We start from the raw sequence: 19,942 nt of genomic DNA, 5'->3' as shown, positions 1-19,942 counted from the left end.
ATATCATTTGGTCTCAAGCTGGAACTAAAGTATGTTTTGGCATCATTACTAACTGTTAGCAGCAAGTTCTGGAAACAGATGCAAATCTTGATATGTGTCCTAAATATAAAACACATTGCAAAAAAAAAGGTTCAGATAAAAATATTTCTATACATCCACATATATTTGAGTGTGCTATTTCCTGCCTGTATCAGCAACAAATTTATTCCATTTAAAAACATTCCACTTGTTTCTTTTTGGTATTTTTGAAATCCCTTATTTCAGGAATAAAACTCTTCCCCCCTGCCTTCACTTTTCCTGTTTATTTCCTCTCCCAACAGCCGTTTTAAGTAAATGAAAATGGCTTAAAGACACGCATTATAATATTTAAAAGTCTGAAAATCAGCCCACTTGTTTTACCACCTAAATATGGGTATAGGAGCCTAATTTGAGGCCACCCACGCTAGAAGAATTTGGCCTTCGTCCTTGAGGTAGGGATCACGCAACGCATCTTCTGGACAATTACTCCAATGAGAGCTTCTACCCAGCAGAAAGACTGCTACTGAAACCCCACAGATGAGTGCCAAGGTGCTGAGATTCCCAGGTGGCACCAAGTGGGCAGGCGACTAAAAATGGAAAACCTGCGGTAAACAAAATAAATAGCACCACTGAAAAATAATGAAAAAAAAAAAAAGACAAGTTACAAGTTTAGGGAGGGTAGCAAAATGAGCGGGTTGTTTCTGAAGATTCGAGCTCCCTCAAGTTCTTTACTTTGCCTTAACTCAGTGTCACCTCTCAGGGAAAGCACTGAAAATTAGCTGGGAGAAATGGAGACAGAGACAACCTTGAGCCTTTCAGCTTCCATTAAAAAAAAAAAAAGAAAAAAAAAAAAGAAGACAGAGTGAAAATTGTTATAGTCACCAAGAAAAACATCAGAGCGTAGCAAACACACCAGAAACAGAGCTGGCTTCTTGGGTTTGCCAAAAGCCTGAGACAATATTGCTGAAGCGTGAAGCGCTCATTCATTTCAGAAGCTGCTAACACCAAGGCCCTTGCTGGCAACAGCCACCTCATTAACCATTTCTCTACTTCCCAGAGCACGTAAAGAAGAAAAGAATTGTATTTTGGAGACAGCACTAATGCCTTCTCTTATTAAGGGTCTCGTCTTGAAATGTGCTTATTACCCACAACATTTAATTAAGTTAGTAGGAATTAAAGGATGCAAGAATAGCTACTTCACATGACCACAGTTTTTACTTAGAAGCTGTAAAGTTTTCTGAGCTCCTTAGAAGATAAACAACTTTTATTTCTTAAAGTTAATATTTTTCAAAGACTAAATCCCCCTCAAAAGGGAAAATCCTTATTATAAAGATCATGTGTGTACATGACATTAAGCAAAATCCAAGGTAATTCACATTCAAGGTTAGAAAGCCAAGATGACAACCAGTATAGGTCCTCAAGAAAAAACAGACCATCACTGTGAGCCACTTTCTCATCAACATACAAACACTAAATCCAGAGGTTCAGCTGGAGCTGTTTCCATTATATGTGGTTTTTCATCTTAAGGTTTGTAGGCTTAAAAGAATGAAGATTAAATTGTGTAAAGGAACAGTATTGTCACTGATTAGGGCATGGCTGGCATTTGCAGGGTTGCATTCATACTTGCCAGCCCTCAGAGAGCTGGAAGAACAGGACTGTTTCTTAAATTCAACATCTGATGAAGGTCCAGGATAATTCAAAATAATGTGGTGATATCTACAGAGTGAGACAAATTAACGGGAGAGTTTGGCTACACTCGAACTAGCAAACAGCCCATGGTCAGGGCCCATTTTCTCTCTGTAAATCCAGCTGGGATAGTCTGGCCACAGCTGTAATCTTAAATCCTTTTAGCCTCCACAACAGGGTGGCTGCCTCCAAGCTGCCCACGGGAATGGGTTTGGGACTATGCTCATTTCCAAACCACGGCTGGGACCTGCTTAGGAGCATGCTGGCCAACCCCACTCAAAACCAACCTCACCAACAATTTAACAGTATCAATGTTTAAAAGCCCAGGCTCTACCACTGTGTAATTTATTGGTAAAGATATTACTTTCTAGACATTTTCGTCCAGAGGGATGGGTCTGCAAACTTCTTTTCTTTAGAGGCTTAGCCCAGAGTGTCGCTTAACTGTCTCAGTGTGTCCCTCATCTATCTCAGTGTGTCCCTATTCAATGTCAAAGTAAATACAAAGACAACAAAATCCACCCTGCGCACTGCAGGGACTCCAGAGTGTGGGACAGGAGAGTTGGGTATGGTGGCACAAGACCAACATCCCCAACTGACAACTATCTGCAAAGAGTGCAAGCCCGAGGCTGGAAAAGGTAAGCCTGGTGATTTGTCCTGCTATTTAGATTCAGTTTTAATTTTCTGCTTTGTCATATGGGCATTTGTCAAACAGAGTTGTGCAGGGCAGGCTCTTCCACAGCCAGCACTGAGTGTGTTCACGTTACACTTGCAGGGCAGGTCTTCCCGCATCTTAAGACCTTGACCCATCACATCTCTCTCTCAAAGGTGAAAAAAAGCAAAAAACTAGTGTTGAGGTAGAAGGGTGAGGAAATCTAGGGAAAGTGCAGGGGAAGTAGTTCCCTCACCTCCCTTCTCAGTATTCTCAACAAAATTAAGGTCATGCTCAAACCCTGCAGTCGCAGAGCAGGTAGATGTCAGGGTGAGGCAGACCACGGTGGGGTTAAACCAGGACTGAAGTGTAACAAGGCTGTGATACACATATGTTTATGGGACAGTTATATCTCTTAAATCACCTCACCAAAGGCAGACTATCAGATCAGACGTGCCTGTACCTGAACTACTCACCTAGGTTTGCTTTAGAGCCTGTGGAGACAAACAGGCTCCTCCAAGGCACTGCCAGGGACCAGTACAGCTCATCTGCAGACTGGTCAAGTCCTGCAAATCCCAGTTTGTCCCCACTGACTCAAAAGGAAGCTGAGGGTGACTGTCTCAGATATGGATGTCTACCCTGGGGAGATCTATATCCATACCTCCCTCACCTGCTGTGGAGCAGCCCTCTTGTGACTGCAGGAACAACCCAACCTGTACTCCCTGCTCTGAACCTTGCATGTGCTGAGGACTTGCTGGATCAGTCCCAAAGCTTTATGTAAAATGGCTGTGATGTGTATTTATATGAATCATATACACTAATTACATAATAGACACTCATGCTCCCCATCCCACATGCACTTTGGTTATGCACAGGACACAAAGACTGAGTGCATCCACTATGAATCATGCAATAAGACTACGTCCCCCAGGCAAAACTCTCTCTAAAATGACCATGTTCATATATTCCCATGGTTTCCACTACAATATTATTTAATTAAGAATATTAATCTGCTGGGCCACCAACTTTCACTGTCTTCTGGGGAAGTCTGAGCAGACAGATATAATATACTGGGAATACTGCTTTTCTTTATGACTGAGTTGCTGCAATACAGTTATGTCAATTGCATCGCCTCGTGAGCTTATTTTTCATTTACTCCTGATATGAACATGAGACTTATGCACCAGAGAGATCACTGCTTCAAAAGTTGCATGAGTGATGCCAGATAATATTTATTTTTTTGCTTTGCTTTTCAGCTATTGCTGTTGAATACTGCCCAAATATGTGTGACACATCATTGATTAATTAGTTGTACGACACTGCAAATACAGCACCGGTCCCCATTGGGGGAATCAAAGATGAACACTTGAAGTCTGACAGCCGTGGGCACTCATTTGCACGTGCCTGCAGCATGCATGCAAACATTTCAGTTGTGCAAAGAAATCAGTCTAGACACCGACACGACCAGTTCAGTCACATTACACCAGCCTGAATGAACAACTCCTCAGGGTTGCAGCCTGCTGCCCTTTTCCCCTCTCCCATGGGACGGAGAACTGCATGAACTGCTGTGGCAGTCCCCTGTCACCTCCTGTCCTACAGCTCCAAACCTCTTCTGATGTTCAGCCTAATTTGGGATTGAAACACAGGTGTTCTCATCCCCAAGAGGTGAACCCATCCCAGGACAGGGAGGAACACCACTGTTTTGACCATGGGATGGATGTTTCTGGTCGTTAAAAATAGCTCTTGAGGGCTGCCACTGACAATACAACCAGGAGCCACTCTTTTGAAGGACATGTTGCTTCATTAGATGGTATATTTTCAACATCTGTGTGAGCACAACTTAAGCAGTTGTCTAGGCAGAGCCATGGAGGCCTGTGAAAAGGCTGGGTGATGTGAACTTGTGGCAGGTAGGAAGTCCTGTGCCTGTAGGTGTGACATCCAAGGCCTAAGGGGGAAGTTTTACCCATTTTTGCTCCTGCATGATGTTAAGCAACAGGCAGTAAATATGGCATTCATTAAAATTACCTTGTATACTTTTAACAGCCTTGATAATCAAATTTCTGCCACTGTATCGGAAAGCGAAGTTTGTTTTTATTCAAGACCTTGTAAAACACTAATTTCTCCCTCATGCACTGGAAGTGCCTGGAATTTTCTAATGTTTTTAGTCATTTCCCCCCCCAAAAAAAAAAAAATTATATTCTCCTCTAAAAGATGTATCAAGTAACTGAGTGGAAATTTGCATTTCTCCATGCATGAGGGATAAAGTGGTTGCTGTAAGGGGCAGCTTTAAACATGCATTTCTCTCTCTACTTTATACACAAAAGAGGACAGATCCTGCCCCTGTGGCACTGCTTGGTAGAAAACCTTGAGAGGAACCGCAGGGTTTGCAACTTGCCTCCTTGCAGCCTGAGCATCAGAGCTCGTCCTCCACCCAGGAACACCGCTCTGTATTTGTGAACGTCAGCAAACACTGCAAACAACCTTTGGCACTTGTGGAAGATCAAAGCCCCCATTTTCAATCTTGAATCTAACTGGAAGCAAGATCCCCATGCTGGGAAAAGGTAAGAGTATCGCAGAGGTGGCGGTTGAGACCCCAAAAGATGAAGAGCAAGAAGCGTGAAGGCAACTGACTGTAGAGTACAGCAGAAAAGTTCAGTCTGCGGCCACGTAATGTACACAGCCAGGTCTTTTAGTCATTCTGCCTGTGCCCACATGCCAGGCACTCACGTCTGAATACACACAGACAAGCAAGGGCTGCAGGGCAAGTACTCCGTGCTCCAGCTGCCGCAAGTTCACCAGTCCCAGCCGAGCCTCTCCTGGAGGTATTGCTGGGGGCACAATTGCAAAAATAACCCATTTGACAACACAGACCATCAGGAGGCTCCGACTCAAAGGGAACCTGTTTCGGGTCAAACAAAGCATTTCCTCAGCATCAAGCCCATCGAGTTTTTTGAACCAAGTCAGCGCATTGCACAGAGAGCCCGCAGGAACCTGCTCCACCACCCTCCAAGCCTCAGCCCACATGGAGATGTTTGGCATCTCTGAGAAGACAGTGTGCTGGGACCGCAGAGGTTTTTTGCAGCTGTTTGTTTGAGAAACAAAGCTTCCCTCCTCCAAGATGAAAGAAATCGAGGAGTCTACGCTAATCAATCCTACACGCCCGCTGGCTGAAGTTCAGCTTGTCAGTGATGCAGCTCAGTGGAGTGATCAACATTTGCAGCGCTATGAACTTGGTGGAAGGGGAAAACACGACAGCAAGAAATTCACCTGGCTGCGAGTCAAACAGGTGTATGGCAGCAGCATCCAAGATTATAATAATATCTTGCAAACATGCAAAAAATAGATGTAATAAGACTGATTCTTTGGTTTTCATTAATGAATCATAAAGGCTTTCTTCACATTACACATGCTTTTTTGGCATATGCTACTTATATTTCCACACTTGCAAGGTTGGAGTTTTAATACTGAGCCTCCCTCCCCTAAGGTTCCTCATTTTTGGCAAGATATACAAGGTGACTGTGTGCCATGACAGGCTCTATCTTACTTTGGGGCAATCAGATTACTTCACACAGATGGTTTTATCACTGAGACCATTAGAGATGAATTGCACAGTATGTAAATGTACATTTGTTTGATAAAAAAAAAATAAAGTCTCAGTCCTTCACTGCTGTCTTTGTCTACGTTCCTAAAGGTATTTCCTCTCTCCTGCATCATTCCAAAGCACAATTTGTCCAATCTTTGCCCTAAAGTGACTCAGCTAGTTTCTGATACGCATCTTAAGTACACATTAACTAAGGAAATAGGCTTTCTTGAGCTACTGGATTGAAATGCAGGAGAATGAACCTTAGCCTTAACTACTGAAGAAATAAAGGCATCTATCTGTCAGGATGCCTAACATCACACACACCACAAAAGCAAAGCACCAAAAAATAGAGAATATCACAATTATTTTAAAACATGCAAGTAAACATCCTCTTAAAAAAAAAAAAAGAAAAAAGAAAGAATTTGCTCATAGAATGAGGTTCACAATTTAAAAATAGTCTGATCTGAAATGAACCTAGAGACATTCAAATGATACCTGCTCAGAGCAACTCAGCAGCTCTTCCACTTGGGAAAAAAAGGGACTTTGACCCCCGCCCACCATGCAGTAACCCTGTTATCACCGACTGAGCTTTGCTTTTCTTGCTAAGATTTGTCTGAGGCCACGGAGGCAGCCTCTGCCAGTTCTGTTCCCATCTGCATAATTGTTTTAGGCAAAACACAGTCTTTACCTGAGAGGCGTCTGGGCACATCGGTGATGGCTGGAAGTCCTGTGCCTCGAGTGGAGGACAGGGGAGTTGTGGAGTGAATGGACGGTGAAGTCATCTGGCTCAAGTAGGATGGGTAAGACTGGTCATAGGACCATGGTGGGGATGACTGTGCCTGCCTGGGGTCTAGGAAAAAAAAAATAGAAAAGAAAAGAAAACTTTTTTTAAAAAATGAAAAATATGAGGTGGGATTACTGAACACACACACACATCAGTGCTATAAATAATAAGAATATAATGAAACACAACCTGCTCCTCTAGGACTCAAGCCTTTCAAACCTTGCTCTATGTTTTATCCTTCCCATAATAAACTGCTTTTTGGGAATGAATGGAGCAGTGAGCAGAGTTTTAAAAGACCTAGCAGCTGTGCTGCAAATTCCTGGTGTCTCTTGTCCAAGTCTAACAGCATGTTACACCGAGACTTTCCAGTCCTTGAGGATTCAGACAGATAAGCAGACAGCAACTACAAGACCCAGGTCTGAGCTTAGGAAGTGGACTTCAGAGGTGGGGAGACTCTACAGTCAGCATTTGGCATGCCTGTCAAGTTTCTATCCAGTTCAAACATTACACAGTAGTGTTTTCAGTGCTGACAATACTATCCAAGAAGGAAAATGTCATTAATCTTTTCAGCATCTGTCCAAAAATGTCACATTTGGATGTTGTCCCAATTACTGACAGTCACCTCAATTATAACAATATGAAACCAAATGGTTTGGGATAACTATCGGAAGCTAATGACACCTTTTGATGTACTTGCTACAGCCCACTATGGAGGAAATTATTTTAAGGATAAATACAGTTTATTTTTTGCTGAAGCACTGGTGGATTGCACTAAGTGAGAGAGGGGGAGACCTAGTTTTACTCACTGGTGTTTGGATTTATAAACCATTTGCCCTCAGTTAATATCTGGTGATAAAGATACCACTGAATGCCTCACAAATTATTATTTTTATTTCTTTACATCGATAAAACCAAAGCACTTTCAACCCTAAAGTTTATTTTGGGCACTGCATGATAAACAGAAAACTCTCTCTACACTGGCTTCTAGAAATTGTAGTACATCCCTCCAAATCCTCCCCAATATTTTCAGTGAAACACATCAAATCTACTCTACTAGATTTGGAGAATCTCCTAGATTAGAGCACTGTGCTAAGGCCCTGCGTTGTAGACAGCAATGTGACAGCCACATGGCATAAGCTAAGACACTTTTTCAGGAAATTCAACTTTTTTTTTTTCTCTTTTTAACTCCTCTCCCTGCTCTTCCACACAGCAAAACCTTGTAGTTTAAGCTATTCCTTGTTTATTTTTTCTGTTCAGACATGATTTGTTTGAAGAGATGTCTGGAAAGCAGATACTTCCTTGAAGCAAAATAACTATATAGATATATATATATATAAAACCCCAACTTTCCAATTTAATTTTAAGAGGATTTTCCCGGAGTTTGTCATTTATATTAGAGCTGAGTAATATAAATGGTTAACCTAAACTCCTCAGAAATCCAGAGGACACTTGATCATTAAATGTAATGAAGTTCTTTGTTTTAACAATTTCAAGGCTAGGGTTGTATTGATTGGCACAGGTTCAAATCTGACTGACTACTCGTTGTTATATCTGATATCGACATATTTCTTTGCCTCATTCCACTACTATAATTCACCATTCAGTCAATGGTAAATGATCTTCAACTGGGAACGGAAAGCCTAGGCTTGCTGGGAAAACAATCTTAAAATTAATGATGTGTCAGGAGCACAATCTCAAATCCAAGCTCCTTCAAACTCCAAGAGCTTTTCAATCTCTGCTTCCAAATCCAAAACAGAGTTCCTTAAAGTTTTGATTTTTATGTCAGCTCTAATGCTGGAAGGAAATTATATCGCAGGTAAAGGCTAGGAAAAAAAAACCAACAAACACAGCAGAGGATTTTTAACAGGATTTTGGCCTAAGATGGTGAAAACCTCAGGAAAAGAGCTGCCTTCTGGAAGTTCATGCCACTTCTGGTAGTGTAATCCTCATGGCATAAGAAGATCTCTGACACTCTCACCACTTTGAACACCCATGCTAGGCTTGGTTTTACACCTAACATCCTTAATCCTAAAACTTCAAGGGGTATGTAAGTCCTAAGAAGTATGAATGCCTGTGTGGACACAAGAAGGATGAATGGCAAAAAGTGGTCTTTGAAAGGTTCATGTAATCTTTCAAAACAATATCTCATACTGCACTGTCAGAGGCAGAATATGGGGTTGGATGGACAATCAGTTGACCCAAAAGCATATCATATATTCTTATGATATTCTTATGACATTTAGCTTAAATTTATTCATGGCTTCTGTAGCTCATCCCAACCTCAGTGCCACAATACCACATTTCTTTTATATACATATATATATTTGATTTCAGCTCTCTATGAGTCCAACACTGTGAGATTTTAAACTGCAAAGTCTTTTAAAGAAAGAGAAAAATAAGAGGATGGACTGTTAGTGAAGACACTATGCTCTGAATTAACTGTTTCTGGCCCTGAAGCAGATCTCCTGTTGGACTTGGGTAACTCACCCAATCTCCATTTGACACAATTTCTACCTAAATTTAAGGACAATAATGATAAATCATTCCCCTACTATGTCTTGTGTATCTAGTTGGTTATTTCTTTAAGATGCAGGTGCTCTCTGAGTACCTCACTCACAAAGTGGGGTGCTTATGTCAGTTAGAAACTTTCAACCCAGAAATTCAGATGCACAATTGAGCCCCTCTGAAACTAGAGTGCAAGCAACTCAGCTCCAGGAAAATGTGATCATGTCTTCTCAGGGAACAGGAAAATAAAGAGGAAAATCTTCAACCAAATTCCACATCAGATGATGCATCAGAGCTCAGCGACTGAAGAGAACACGGTACCCCAGGCTGGAGGGTCACTGCGATTCCTCCGTACCAAGGCAGGGCTGAGGTCACGGTCGAGTTAGGGTGGGGAATTTTGCCCTGAGGTTGACTGGTTTCATATGTTATCTTCGGCACATTAGGAAACTGGAAAGCGAAGATATGAGTTTCACCAGATCCAGAAGTAAATGCCCTAAAACCAGCCTCCACTCCCTGACAGCAGCCAAGGTTTGCACAGACGTGAGGAGAGAGCAGTGCAGTGCCCTCACCTTGACAAGTCACAGGAGATCCACCAGCCCACAGGGTAAATGTCGCTGCTCAGCGGCATTGCCCAATCCCCACAGTAAAATACTGCCCTGTCTAGTCCTCGAAGGTGGACGTGCAGCTGCGTCTCATGTGCACCCTTTGGTTTCAACAGCAGATGTTCCCTGCAATGCTGCTGGAGCAGAGACTTTGGTCACCAAGGTCAAACCAACCCATCTCTTCTGGTCCTACATGTACCATCAAACCAAACCTCCTGGGGGGAAGGAGGGTGCCATGGGTGCTGCGGACAGATGCCTGACAGTGCTTCTGAGGCAGATCCGAGGGGATGTTTGTGGGGGAAACACAACAGCATCTTTAGGAGGGTCACCTCCTCCTCACTTGGGTGTAGAATGAGTGGAGTGGCTATTTAGCCCTGACCAGCAGGGATGAAGCTACAATTGAATTTGTGAGATCTTTTCCTTGGTCTGCTATGCCACAGACCAGCTTTCCTGTTTGCTCTGGCTGGAGGATTCACATGTGTCCGCTGGGTCACTGTGGGCCAGGGGCTTTGCACCGTCACCCAAAGCACCGCGTGCTCTGCAGGTACAGCACATCTTCCCCATCTTGAAAAGCCCAGAACAGATCATAGAACCATAGAATTGTTGGGGTTGGAAGGGACCTTAAAGGCCATCTAGCTCCAAATCTACTGCCATGAGCAGCGACCCCTTCCACTAGACCAGGCTGCTCAAAGCCCCATCCAACCTGGCCTTGGACACTTCCAGGGAGAGAGCATCCACAACTTCTCTGGGCAACCTGTTCCAGTGTCTCACCACCCATGATGAGAAACCTTAGAGCTCTGAGGGAGACCAAATGTTGATTCTTCCCTAAATGAATCCATCCAAAACAAGGGAAAATGCTAATATAAAAATACAGCGAACAGCTGGAGAGAAAGCCCCTCACCTTCCCATGCAGTAACCACAGGGAAGAGCTATCAGAGCATTCAACAGCAAAGGAGGTAGAGGGCCACTTTGAGTGGCATTTGCACTTGAAAATTCTGGAGTGATTACTAAGAGCAGTCCTCCTTTTGTAAACATTTCTGTTATGCCTGCGTGGGTGTGAAGAAAAGTGCGGCTTTCAGCATATCCATTCACAACGGGGCATATGATGTGGATGCTAAGAAAGTCTGGGCACAGCTCAGCTGAAACGAGTCAGCAGGGCGAGGTCTAAACTCACACACAAACAGCTCCGTCCTGTTTGCACTTCCAGGTAAAACTCACCAAAGCAGGAAATATTGAGTATTACAAGTTATTTTGTGTCTCGGTTTTACTGTCACATTTATAGTCAGTGGGAGATGGACACAGTTCTTGATCCTTGTGGTCTGTGATTGATTGCATCAGTGGACAACGGACATTGGTGCTTAAGGGACAATAAGTGGTTTTAAAAATCAGTCTAAGATTGGTTACTCTGTATAAAACCAATTTAAAAAAGAAAAGAATTAAAAAAACCCCTCAGACACCCGTTCTCCCACTGATGATGTTGGCTCTCCAGCAACATGACTTCTCTTCCTTCAATGGAAATGTTCTGAAGTGTCAATGGAGAGAAGAAAAAAAAAAACATAAATAGCCCCAAAGAATGAGTTTTTCCACTGCTCCAGCACTGGCTTATGAAGCACGCAGATTTACTATAGAAAAAAGAATTAATTTCCCATTTCCCAAGCCAAGTTACATGATCAGAGGATGATCACAGGCTCGCAGCTCCTCAGCGTACCGTCTATCACATCCCAACGTCACACGCATGCACACACTTTACAAAACCACTCTCATTTATACCCAGCCATCAGCTCTAGCACCAACTGCTGCTGATGATTGTATTAGTGCTACTGCCAGTATTAAAAAACAAGCTGTCTGGAGCTATCTTTGGTAAACACTTAAAGCAAATATCCTCACTTCTGATCTTAACGAAGCCAAGATGACTTTCCGCATGAGTAACACAACTATTGTTGTAACACCACCCCCCTCCAGCAAAACAACAACAACAAAAATGCAACCCTCTTCTCTTCTCTGACTATTTCTTAGGCATATTTAAGAGCCCAGGGCTTGATCTGGATTGCCTGGTTCAATCAATGAAGTCAAATCCAATGGAGTTACACCCCAATGGACACAAGTGTAATAGAGTCCAGATTTTGGCCTGAAGAACCTCTGAAGCCATTTCTGCTCCCACCCCTCCAAGAGTCACATTTCTAAAAGAAAAAAAAAAGACAAAAACCCAACAAAACTGAACAAGTCATGCCAGTAGGGCAACTAAATTGTAAAGGAAGGGGGGAAAAAAGTTAAAAGAATACTTAAAAAAGTTAAAAGAATACTTTAACAGGAGGGACCCAAGCTTTACCAAGTGGAGGTTCACAATGGCAACCCGCCAGTCGCCCGAAGGATGCAATCGATTTGCATAAAATACAGCAGACTGCAGCCACCTTTGTCTTCACAGCAGCACAAATCCCAACTCCACCACCTTATCTGCTGAGACTTGTAGCTTTTATTCCAATTTACAGTGGACTGAAGGCATAGTTCACCCTATAAACCTATTACCTGGGCTATTTCTAAATGTATTACTTGGGCTATTTCTAAATTACCTTTTCCAGGTAACCATGTACTTTGTCTGATGCTCTCTCAGACTGATGTGTACCAGCTACAAACTGGTGTGTGCTTCAGAGTGTTGCTGGTCCCAGATGAAATGCAGCCAACCCCTGGCAGAGAACTTGAACAGTGCCAGTGTAATAACAGCTGCACAGGTTCTGTTTCAAACCCGTCCTACAGCTGATGGTCTCAGAGAACAGATCTCAAGACTGATCATTGAGGCAGATGCTGCACAGCTTCATATCCAGAGTCCAGGACAACCCTGTGACCAGCACAGCTTTCTGCCTTCTCCCTGACTCTGCAAAAGGGCAGCATCCAGCCCATCCCAAGTCCTGAACAGGGAAATTAAGAAGGGCCCAGCTAGTACCATCCTCATCCTAAGACAGAGGAGATGTATTTAGATATTAGGAGAATATTTTTCACCCAGAGGGTGGTGAGGCACTGGAACAGGTTGCCCAGAGAAGCTGTGGATGCCCCATCCCTGGAGGCCAGGTTGGATGGGGGCCCAGGCATCCCGATCTAGTGGTTGACGACCCTGTCCACAGCAGGGGGGTTGGAACTGAATGATCTTTGAGGTCCTTTCCAACACAAGCCATTCTATGATTCTATGATTCATCCTCCATCTGAGAGCTGAAGGTGCTTTTTGGACATGATCTTCCCAGTAGACTCATTTCACACCACCTCTGAAAACAGTCCCCACCTGCCAGTGGAGATGGTTCCTCTCACTAACTTCCAGGTAAGCCAGCTCTGAAGCCTTTAAACTACTTCCTACAACCCTAAAAATGATGAGAAGTGAGAGAGTAATGTTCCTGAAGTACATGGGGAGGGGAGGAGGAAAAGGTTAAAAAAAAAAAAAGAAATTTAAAAAAAAATCACAGGACCTGCTTTTGAGTGCTGTTATTTCAGTGATGAAAGTCACAGGTTGCCTATAGATCAGACGGTGCCACAGTGGTGATGGAGCATGAAACCTCACTTAACTCCCACTTCGCAATCCCTGCAGCCCAGCCACCGGGCTCCTCACGCCAACCACATTCCTGCCATCACGCCCGGGACTTTTCCTGACCGATAGAAAACTAATCCTCGCTGGTTGCATTTTAGAAAAAGAACAGTTTTCCTGGTTTCATACTGAAACACTGATGCAACAGCTCAGTGTCTGAACGGGGCTGTAATCGGATACGTGAGCAAGTTGTGCGAGTGCCGTTAGGCAAAGGGGAAAAAAAAAAAGCAAAAAAAAAAGCAAAAAAAAGCAAATATACCAGTATCCAAATGTGAACAGACAGGATTCCTGATTTACGGGCAGCAAGCGGGGTTCAAATTGAATCTGCGTTGCTTCAGCAAAGGCATCTGCTTATTGGACGATTTGTTTTTTAATGACCCTACGATGTTGCTTTTGCAGAATCAGAGTTAAAATGCCATGTTGAATAAGGTCCTGTGGTGGGTTTAGGACTGTGCTGTGATTTGTAAAACCTGTACTCTGATACTCTAGGAAAATAAACACAACCTAGACAGAGAAAAGAAATATAAGAGTGAACCCTAAAGTGCTGAGTTCTTTCAGATTCAGGTGTGGGCCAGCCAGGCTTTAAATATTATTTCTGTTTAATCATGCAATAGCTATGTAAGACCTCAAGTGGAACGAAACAAAACCAGTTTATGTGCTTACTAGCTATAATACGGATTTTGTCATAGGAAACCAGTATTTACTGTTAAAGTTATTAGGAATTAATTATTTTCCCTAAATTACTAGGTGAAAACATTAAGAAATAAAGGTATTTCTAAAGGAATGCTTGGTTAATTCCAATGAAGGTAATAAAAAAATTATTGTTTTTCAGACAAGGGTCTATTCTCCTTTTAATACATACCCAAGCCATACCAGCACAGTGACCATGTTAAGAAGCCAGTGGTATTCCTACTGAATATCACATCACAACAAGGAAACTGGTGGAGATGGACAGCCCAAACAACTCACAGTTACCACACCAAACAGATGGACATTGAGAAATTTCCCATGGTCACCTAACACCTGATCAAAGAGCTGCCTCATCTGCGGCATCAACTTTGTCTCTCGGTGGCGTGGTTTGTGTGGCAACGAGCATCCATTCATCCCAGAAGAATTCAGAGGGACTATCCACAAAAAATCATCCCAGCACTTTGGTGGAACATCAAAGCATGTAGAGCTTTACAGATTACAATCAATGTCCTGTTGTGGGGAAGCCAGTGCAATTCACAGAGCTCGAACCGATGTAACATGCTCACACTAATCACCCTATTAAACGAGAGGGCTACCAGAAAGCTAACGAGTAGCCTTTGAGGGCTGGATGTTTGAGTTTTCTAAATTGAGGAGAAGACAAAGGTGGGGAATAACATGGCAAATATTGTATCAGACCACTAATTCACTGCAAACCTTAATAAGCAGCCAAGACCTCACTGTTTTGGGGGAAAATAGAGCAATTTGGGATTCTAAAGTATCCCACAACCATGAGTTTGTCCATCAAGAAAAGTGCATAATCCACAAGAGATGAGAAAGTCAGCCTGCCTTCCTTGGTTCATCTCACTTCCCTCTGCCCTAGCAGCACCACACCTTCCGTCTCCTGATGAAGTCTCAGCTGGTACTTTGAACTGCTGACTCTTAAATTTGCAGAGAAGACAGCGAATGCCACACAGCTTTGTTTCCAGTCAGGCTAATTTAAAGCTCATCTGAAGTTTTCACCTCCTGGATCTGTAAATGCTGCTGCTGATTCATAACGAGGCAGAGAAATACTCTATTAATCAAACCCAGCAGAACATTTTCTACAGGAGGCATTTATGTGAGTGAGAGCAGCATATGAGGTTACACTTAGCGAGGAAGAAAATTACAAGGGGATCTCAGTTCTCGTGCTTCAGGGCATAAGCTGATCACCAGATGGGGTCAGGAAGAATTTCACCCTCCTTCGTTCCTAGATATAGTGTTGCACAATAGGTAAACTATGGAGGCACAAGGAAAAAAGAAGGGAAAAAAGCTGATTATAGCCCTGGATTTTCCCCCCGCTTTCTCAGGAACTATGTCCCCAAACACCACAAGACAGAAGACAGTCGGTTAGAAAAAATATTGGTTTGGCAGTTCTTACCCAGAAAATTATATGCACAAAAGCCCTGACTTCACATGTCCAACGAACAAAAACACCAAGCCTGGCCAAAAAAACCTGCTCTGGGAAGCTGGTGGGCAGCAGGTACCTTGTAATGGGTACTGTTGACATATTTAATATATTATAAACATTTTAGAGTTGTTAAAGCTAGACTTCTAGATCTGGGAGAACTTTGCCACAACTCATGGGAACAATTTTTTCATTTCAGTTTTCTGAGTGCTTTGAGTTCAAATTAACCCACTTTACTTCTCTTCCTAGTGCAAATTAATAAACCAGTTGAACTTAAAAAAGAAGAAAAAGAAAGACGAAGAAAGCCACAACACTTTGTTAAAACCACTAAGTTTCAGCTGGTATCATGTCAAAACCACTTGAAACATGAAACTAGAAATCTTCCTAGGTTGACTCAAAGACTATGTCTATACTAGGAGTGCTCTACCAGGAAAGGAATACCTGTATATAAGATTGGCAAAGGTCTCCTGGTATAGATGTAACTATAGCAGCAAAACTGAGTTTTAAACTGGTCTAGCAAATTGAGACAAGAGTTTTGTTGATGGACTTGCATCTAGGTGAAGTTCTCCAACAGTTCTAGCAAGTAAATTGGTCAGGGGGAACATCTCTTCACATCCTGGATAGACACAAATATGTCAGCACAGTTTTGAGTGTAGAAATGGCCAAAATTAGGTAGAGGTTGTTTTGACACTCTTTTGAAAAAAATTAACCAGCTCTGAATTTAGAAAAAATGACAAAATCTGTTCATTTTGTAGGCTTCACAGTTTTGTTGCAAACCTCTGGCATAGCTGCAGTTAAACTTCATATTTCGATCTTATAATCTGTGACACATGGTACTTTATGATTTCTCTCAGCACAATGAAATCTGTCTCTCAGCATGCAATCATAAATGTTGCATACAACCCTCACAAGCAACCTTTGGGGATTTCTCCGTAACTCAGTTTGTTTATTGTAACAGTGGTCAGCACTGGTGCTAGAAGGAAACCGCCATGTGAGAAGATTGTATTATTATTCCGATAGAAAGACCATTAAATGCTGGCCACTTCCCTCAACACCAGTGCAAAATAAGAAAGCTGAATAAAAATGATCATTCTAATATGGACTAGTGGACACACAGAGGACAAGGCAGAGCAACGTGGCAGTTAGAATTTCATCAGATTCCTACTCAATTTACCCGGATTGACTATTTTGGACTATTTTGGATTTACGGTAAAAAGATATTTTTTTAAAAAAAGACAGACATTTTCAGCTTCAAACACTACAGAAAAATTCACTTCCCACCTAGCTTTGCTTGGAACACATCTCTCACTCTGTACCAGCCTCTTTTTACTGTAGTTGAGACACAAATATCCATAAGCAATTGCTACCTGTGCAAGTCAAACCTACGGTTCTGTCTCTTACCTGTAATCTGACTCTGTCCTTGTGGATTAAAAGGACTTGGTGCAGAGTTCAGAGAGGGCCGTGGGCTCTGGGTCGGGACCCCTACTCTCATACTGGGATGAGGAATGCGCCCTAAATCACTGAGGCGTTCAGAGAACAAACTAGGTTTAGAGTCATCAAGCTTCTGTCTGTGCCCTGGAAATAGCAAATCATAAAATAAAAGTGTTAATGACAAGATTTAGTAATTTAACACACCCCCAAAAACCCCCAAAATGGCCTCTAAGGACCTATTATTAGATTTAATGGACTTATGGGTATCTCAGCTACCCCCAGTAACACAGCGACATCGGGGGGATCATTGTATTTTGGGCATGGCTGTGCTGGTGAAAGCCTTATCAAGTACAAATGTGTCCATACCAGATGTGTAACGCTGCAATTTGGATCAAATAAGCACTTATGAGGAAACCCACACAAGGTCTTTTTTGTCTTTTTTGTTTTGTTTTGTTTTTTGCTGCTTTAACTACACTAAGTAGTTAAAGGGGCAAACTTTCTGTTCCAAAAGCAAGCCTCATATGTAAATACAACTTATCAAGTGACAATTATTCTGTGCCTGGTTTATATGTTGTGGATTTTTTGCTAAGAAAATGCAAACTTTTCTTCTCCTCTTTTCTTTTTCTTAACTCTGTCACAGTCAGTCATTAGCTTTCATTCTTCCTCTGGGAGATTTTCCAAAAAGTAAATAGTCAGTCATTTGAGAAGAGTAGTATTGCAAGGAAAACCTTCAAAGCTGCTGGCCAAGAATGGGTCCTACACTCCTTTGCATGGTCAACCTTCCTCAGCGCTCCTACTTCTCTCCCCAAAAACAGGCTAACTCCCTTCGTGCCATATGGCCACACTGGGAAAAGTCATTTATGGAAGCTCCCTTGTCAAAATGTAAAGGGTATAAGTGGCAAAAGCAACATGATGCTCCAACTGGTACTGCTCATATCATCATTGAGATGTTTCAAGAACAAAGGCTTACTTCTCTAATTGTTGAATTTTTGCTCTTAGTTACTTTTTTTGTCTTAGTTACTTCTCTAATTGTTGTATTTTTGCTCCTAAGTTTAATTTCTTTCTAAAGTAGTTAGAGAATGCTCCTCACCCGTTGGGGCCTTTGAATGTGAGGCTCAGAAGATGATATTTCTATCGCTCAATACACAGAGAAACCGGCGTGCACAGAGATTAAGGTCAGGACTAATTTTACTTAACTTTAGCCATTCATAAATCAGGCATCTAGTCTAAACTCTTCTAATGTAGACTTCCTCTACAGTTAATGGAAAGAAATAGCTACTTCCAGAAAGCAATTCATCTTATTTGTCTCTGACACCAGTCTTAAAACAGGATGATTCACCTTCTGAATTTGCTTTCTCTTCCTTCTCTGATCAGAGAAGGAATATACATGATTAGTTTAATTAGACACCCTCACCATTAGTCAACATTAAATGGAATGAATCTTACTCTAAGTTACTAACCAAGGTCACACAAAAATCTGAAAGGGGGGCCCAGATGCCACGTCTGCCTCCACCCCTGTAAGCAGTGCTGGGGCACAGGCACAAGCAATAGCTGGGTACGATATTTTTCTGCTTTTAACAATAAGAAGGGTCCCTGATAGGGTTTGGGCTTGAACCCTTCCAGATGATCCCCAGTGGCTTGAGATAATTTGTGTTGTTCCTCGGCAGTGTGAACACAGCCATCTGTCTGGAGGCTACAAGAGTTCAGCTTTGCAGACGTGGTCAGATTGTCCCATTGGTCTTAGAGCCAGAGAACCAATTCTGACACTGGTTAATTAATTTTAAAAGCATAAATGAGGCCACTGAATCTTGAGATTGAACTATCAGACTATCACTCTTAGAAAAAATGCCTTTTAATGGCACCTCTCACCACAGCACTGAAGTGCAGAAGTACACATCATCTAACTAGGACCATGGTGTCTACATGACATATAGGCAAAGAAATGTCAGTGCTAGACAACTAGATTCAGAGAAATCATAGTTCTAGGTAGAGAAGGGAAGGATTTACGTTGGGAGGTGAGAAGAAACTGGATGGAATTTAGTTTTGGAGAAGCTTCTCTAGCAATTTAAAAAAATTAATTAGTTGATCCATTATTTTGTACTTTGAAGTATGATTTTTCTCCCCCAGGATGACTCAGTCTAAAAGCACGGGGTAGGCGGGAGCTTGCTCCTTAAGGAGAAGATGCTCCTCTTTGTTGGAGTTGACATGGGTGGCTACTTCTCTCTTCAGGAGGTATCAATCACTTAAAATGGGGAATGATTTTTGGTGGACTTGTAACAACTCCATAATGGCAGCTTAATTAACAAGATAACATCTAACCTGGTAGTCTTTAGCATTATCATTTCAATCTATTTAAATTACAACTTGTGCAAGCTGGGTGCTGCTAAATCTGAAGATACAACTTCCACACATGCACACAGTCAGTATTCTCTTGGGATTACTCCTTCTCCATCTTATTTTCCTCCACAATTTTTATGTATTTGCTTTTCCCTTTGCCAGTTGTATTTTTCAGTCTGTTTTTTTAAAGGTATCTCCTTCCCCTCCCTGTTTGTCTTCTATTCATTCCTAATCACTTTTCAGCAAATTCAAGAGGGCTCAAAATAAGGCAAACATGATCAGCCTGGCCTCACACACCAGGGCTGACTTTATCTGGGAACGAATCCACCCCCAAAGTGAATTTTATTTTGAATTTTTGTAGAAAAATCCTGTGCTGTGTTCATACAGTGCCCTTTCTGCTAAAGAATCACTACCAAACCTGTGCACAAGCTATTTTAACTGTCTTTAGATAACTCAGTAAACGCTTGTTGTATAGGTCACTACTCCTGCACCAACCTGTACCTGATAATCCCCAGCTTTGTTTTCATCACACTCTGTTTGCCCATGTTTTGCCCTTTTCTTGCTTTGCTAGAAAATATTTTATATTTAATTACTTGTATTATTATTATAATGAAGTAGGTCTATCATGGAAAGACAACATTC

The 19,942-nt window shown here is 42.1% G+C and overlaps 1 protein-coding gene across 1 annotated transcript in view; it reads right to left on the bottom strand.

Annotated features, from left to right (window-relative positions):
* Window positions 1–19,942, bottom strand: part of RUNX2 (RUNX family transcription factor 2) — an 83,277-nt gene that overhangs the window by 19,185 nt on the left and 44,150 nt on the right. Inside the window, exons 4-5 of the mRNA XM_010175732.2 lie at window positions 16,934–17,107; window positions 6,625–6,786 (exon numbers count right to left, since the gene is read on the bottom strand). Coding sequence (XP_010174034.2) covers window positions 6,625–6,786; window positions 16,934–17,107 — 336 coding nt within the window. The remainder of the gene's footprint in view (window positions 1–6,624; window positions 6,787–16,933; window positions 17,108–19,942) is intronic.

The sequence above is a fragment of the Antrostomus carolinensis genome, unplaced genomic scaffold (assembly GCF_000700745.2).
Source record: "Antrostomus carolinensis isolate BGI_N321 unplaced genomic scaffold, ASM70074v2 scaffold4919, whole genome shotgun sequence".
Lineage (NCBI taxonomy): Eukaryota > Metazoa > Chordata > Aves > Caprimulgiformes > Caprimulgidae > Antrostomus > Antrostomus carolinensis.
This window is presented reverse-complemented; position numbering and strand designations above follow the sequence as displayed.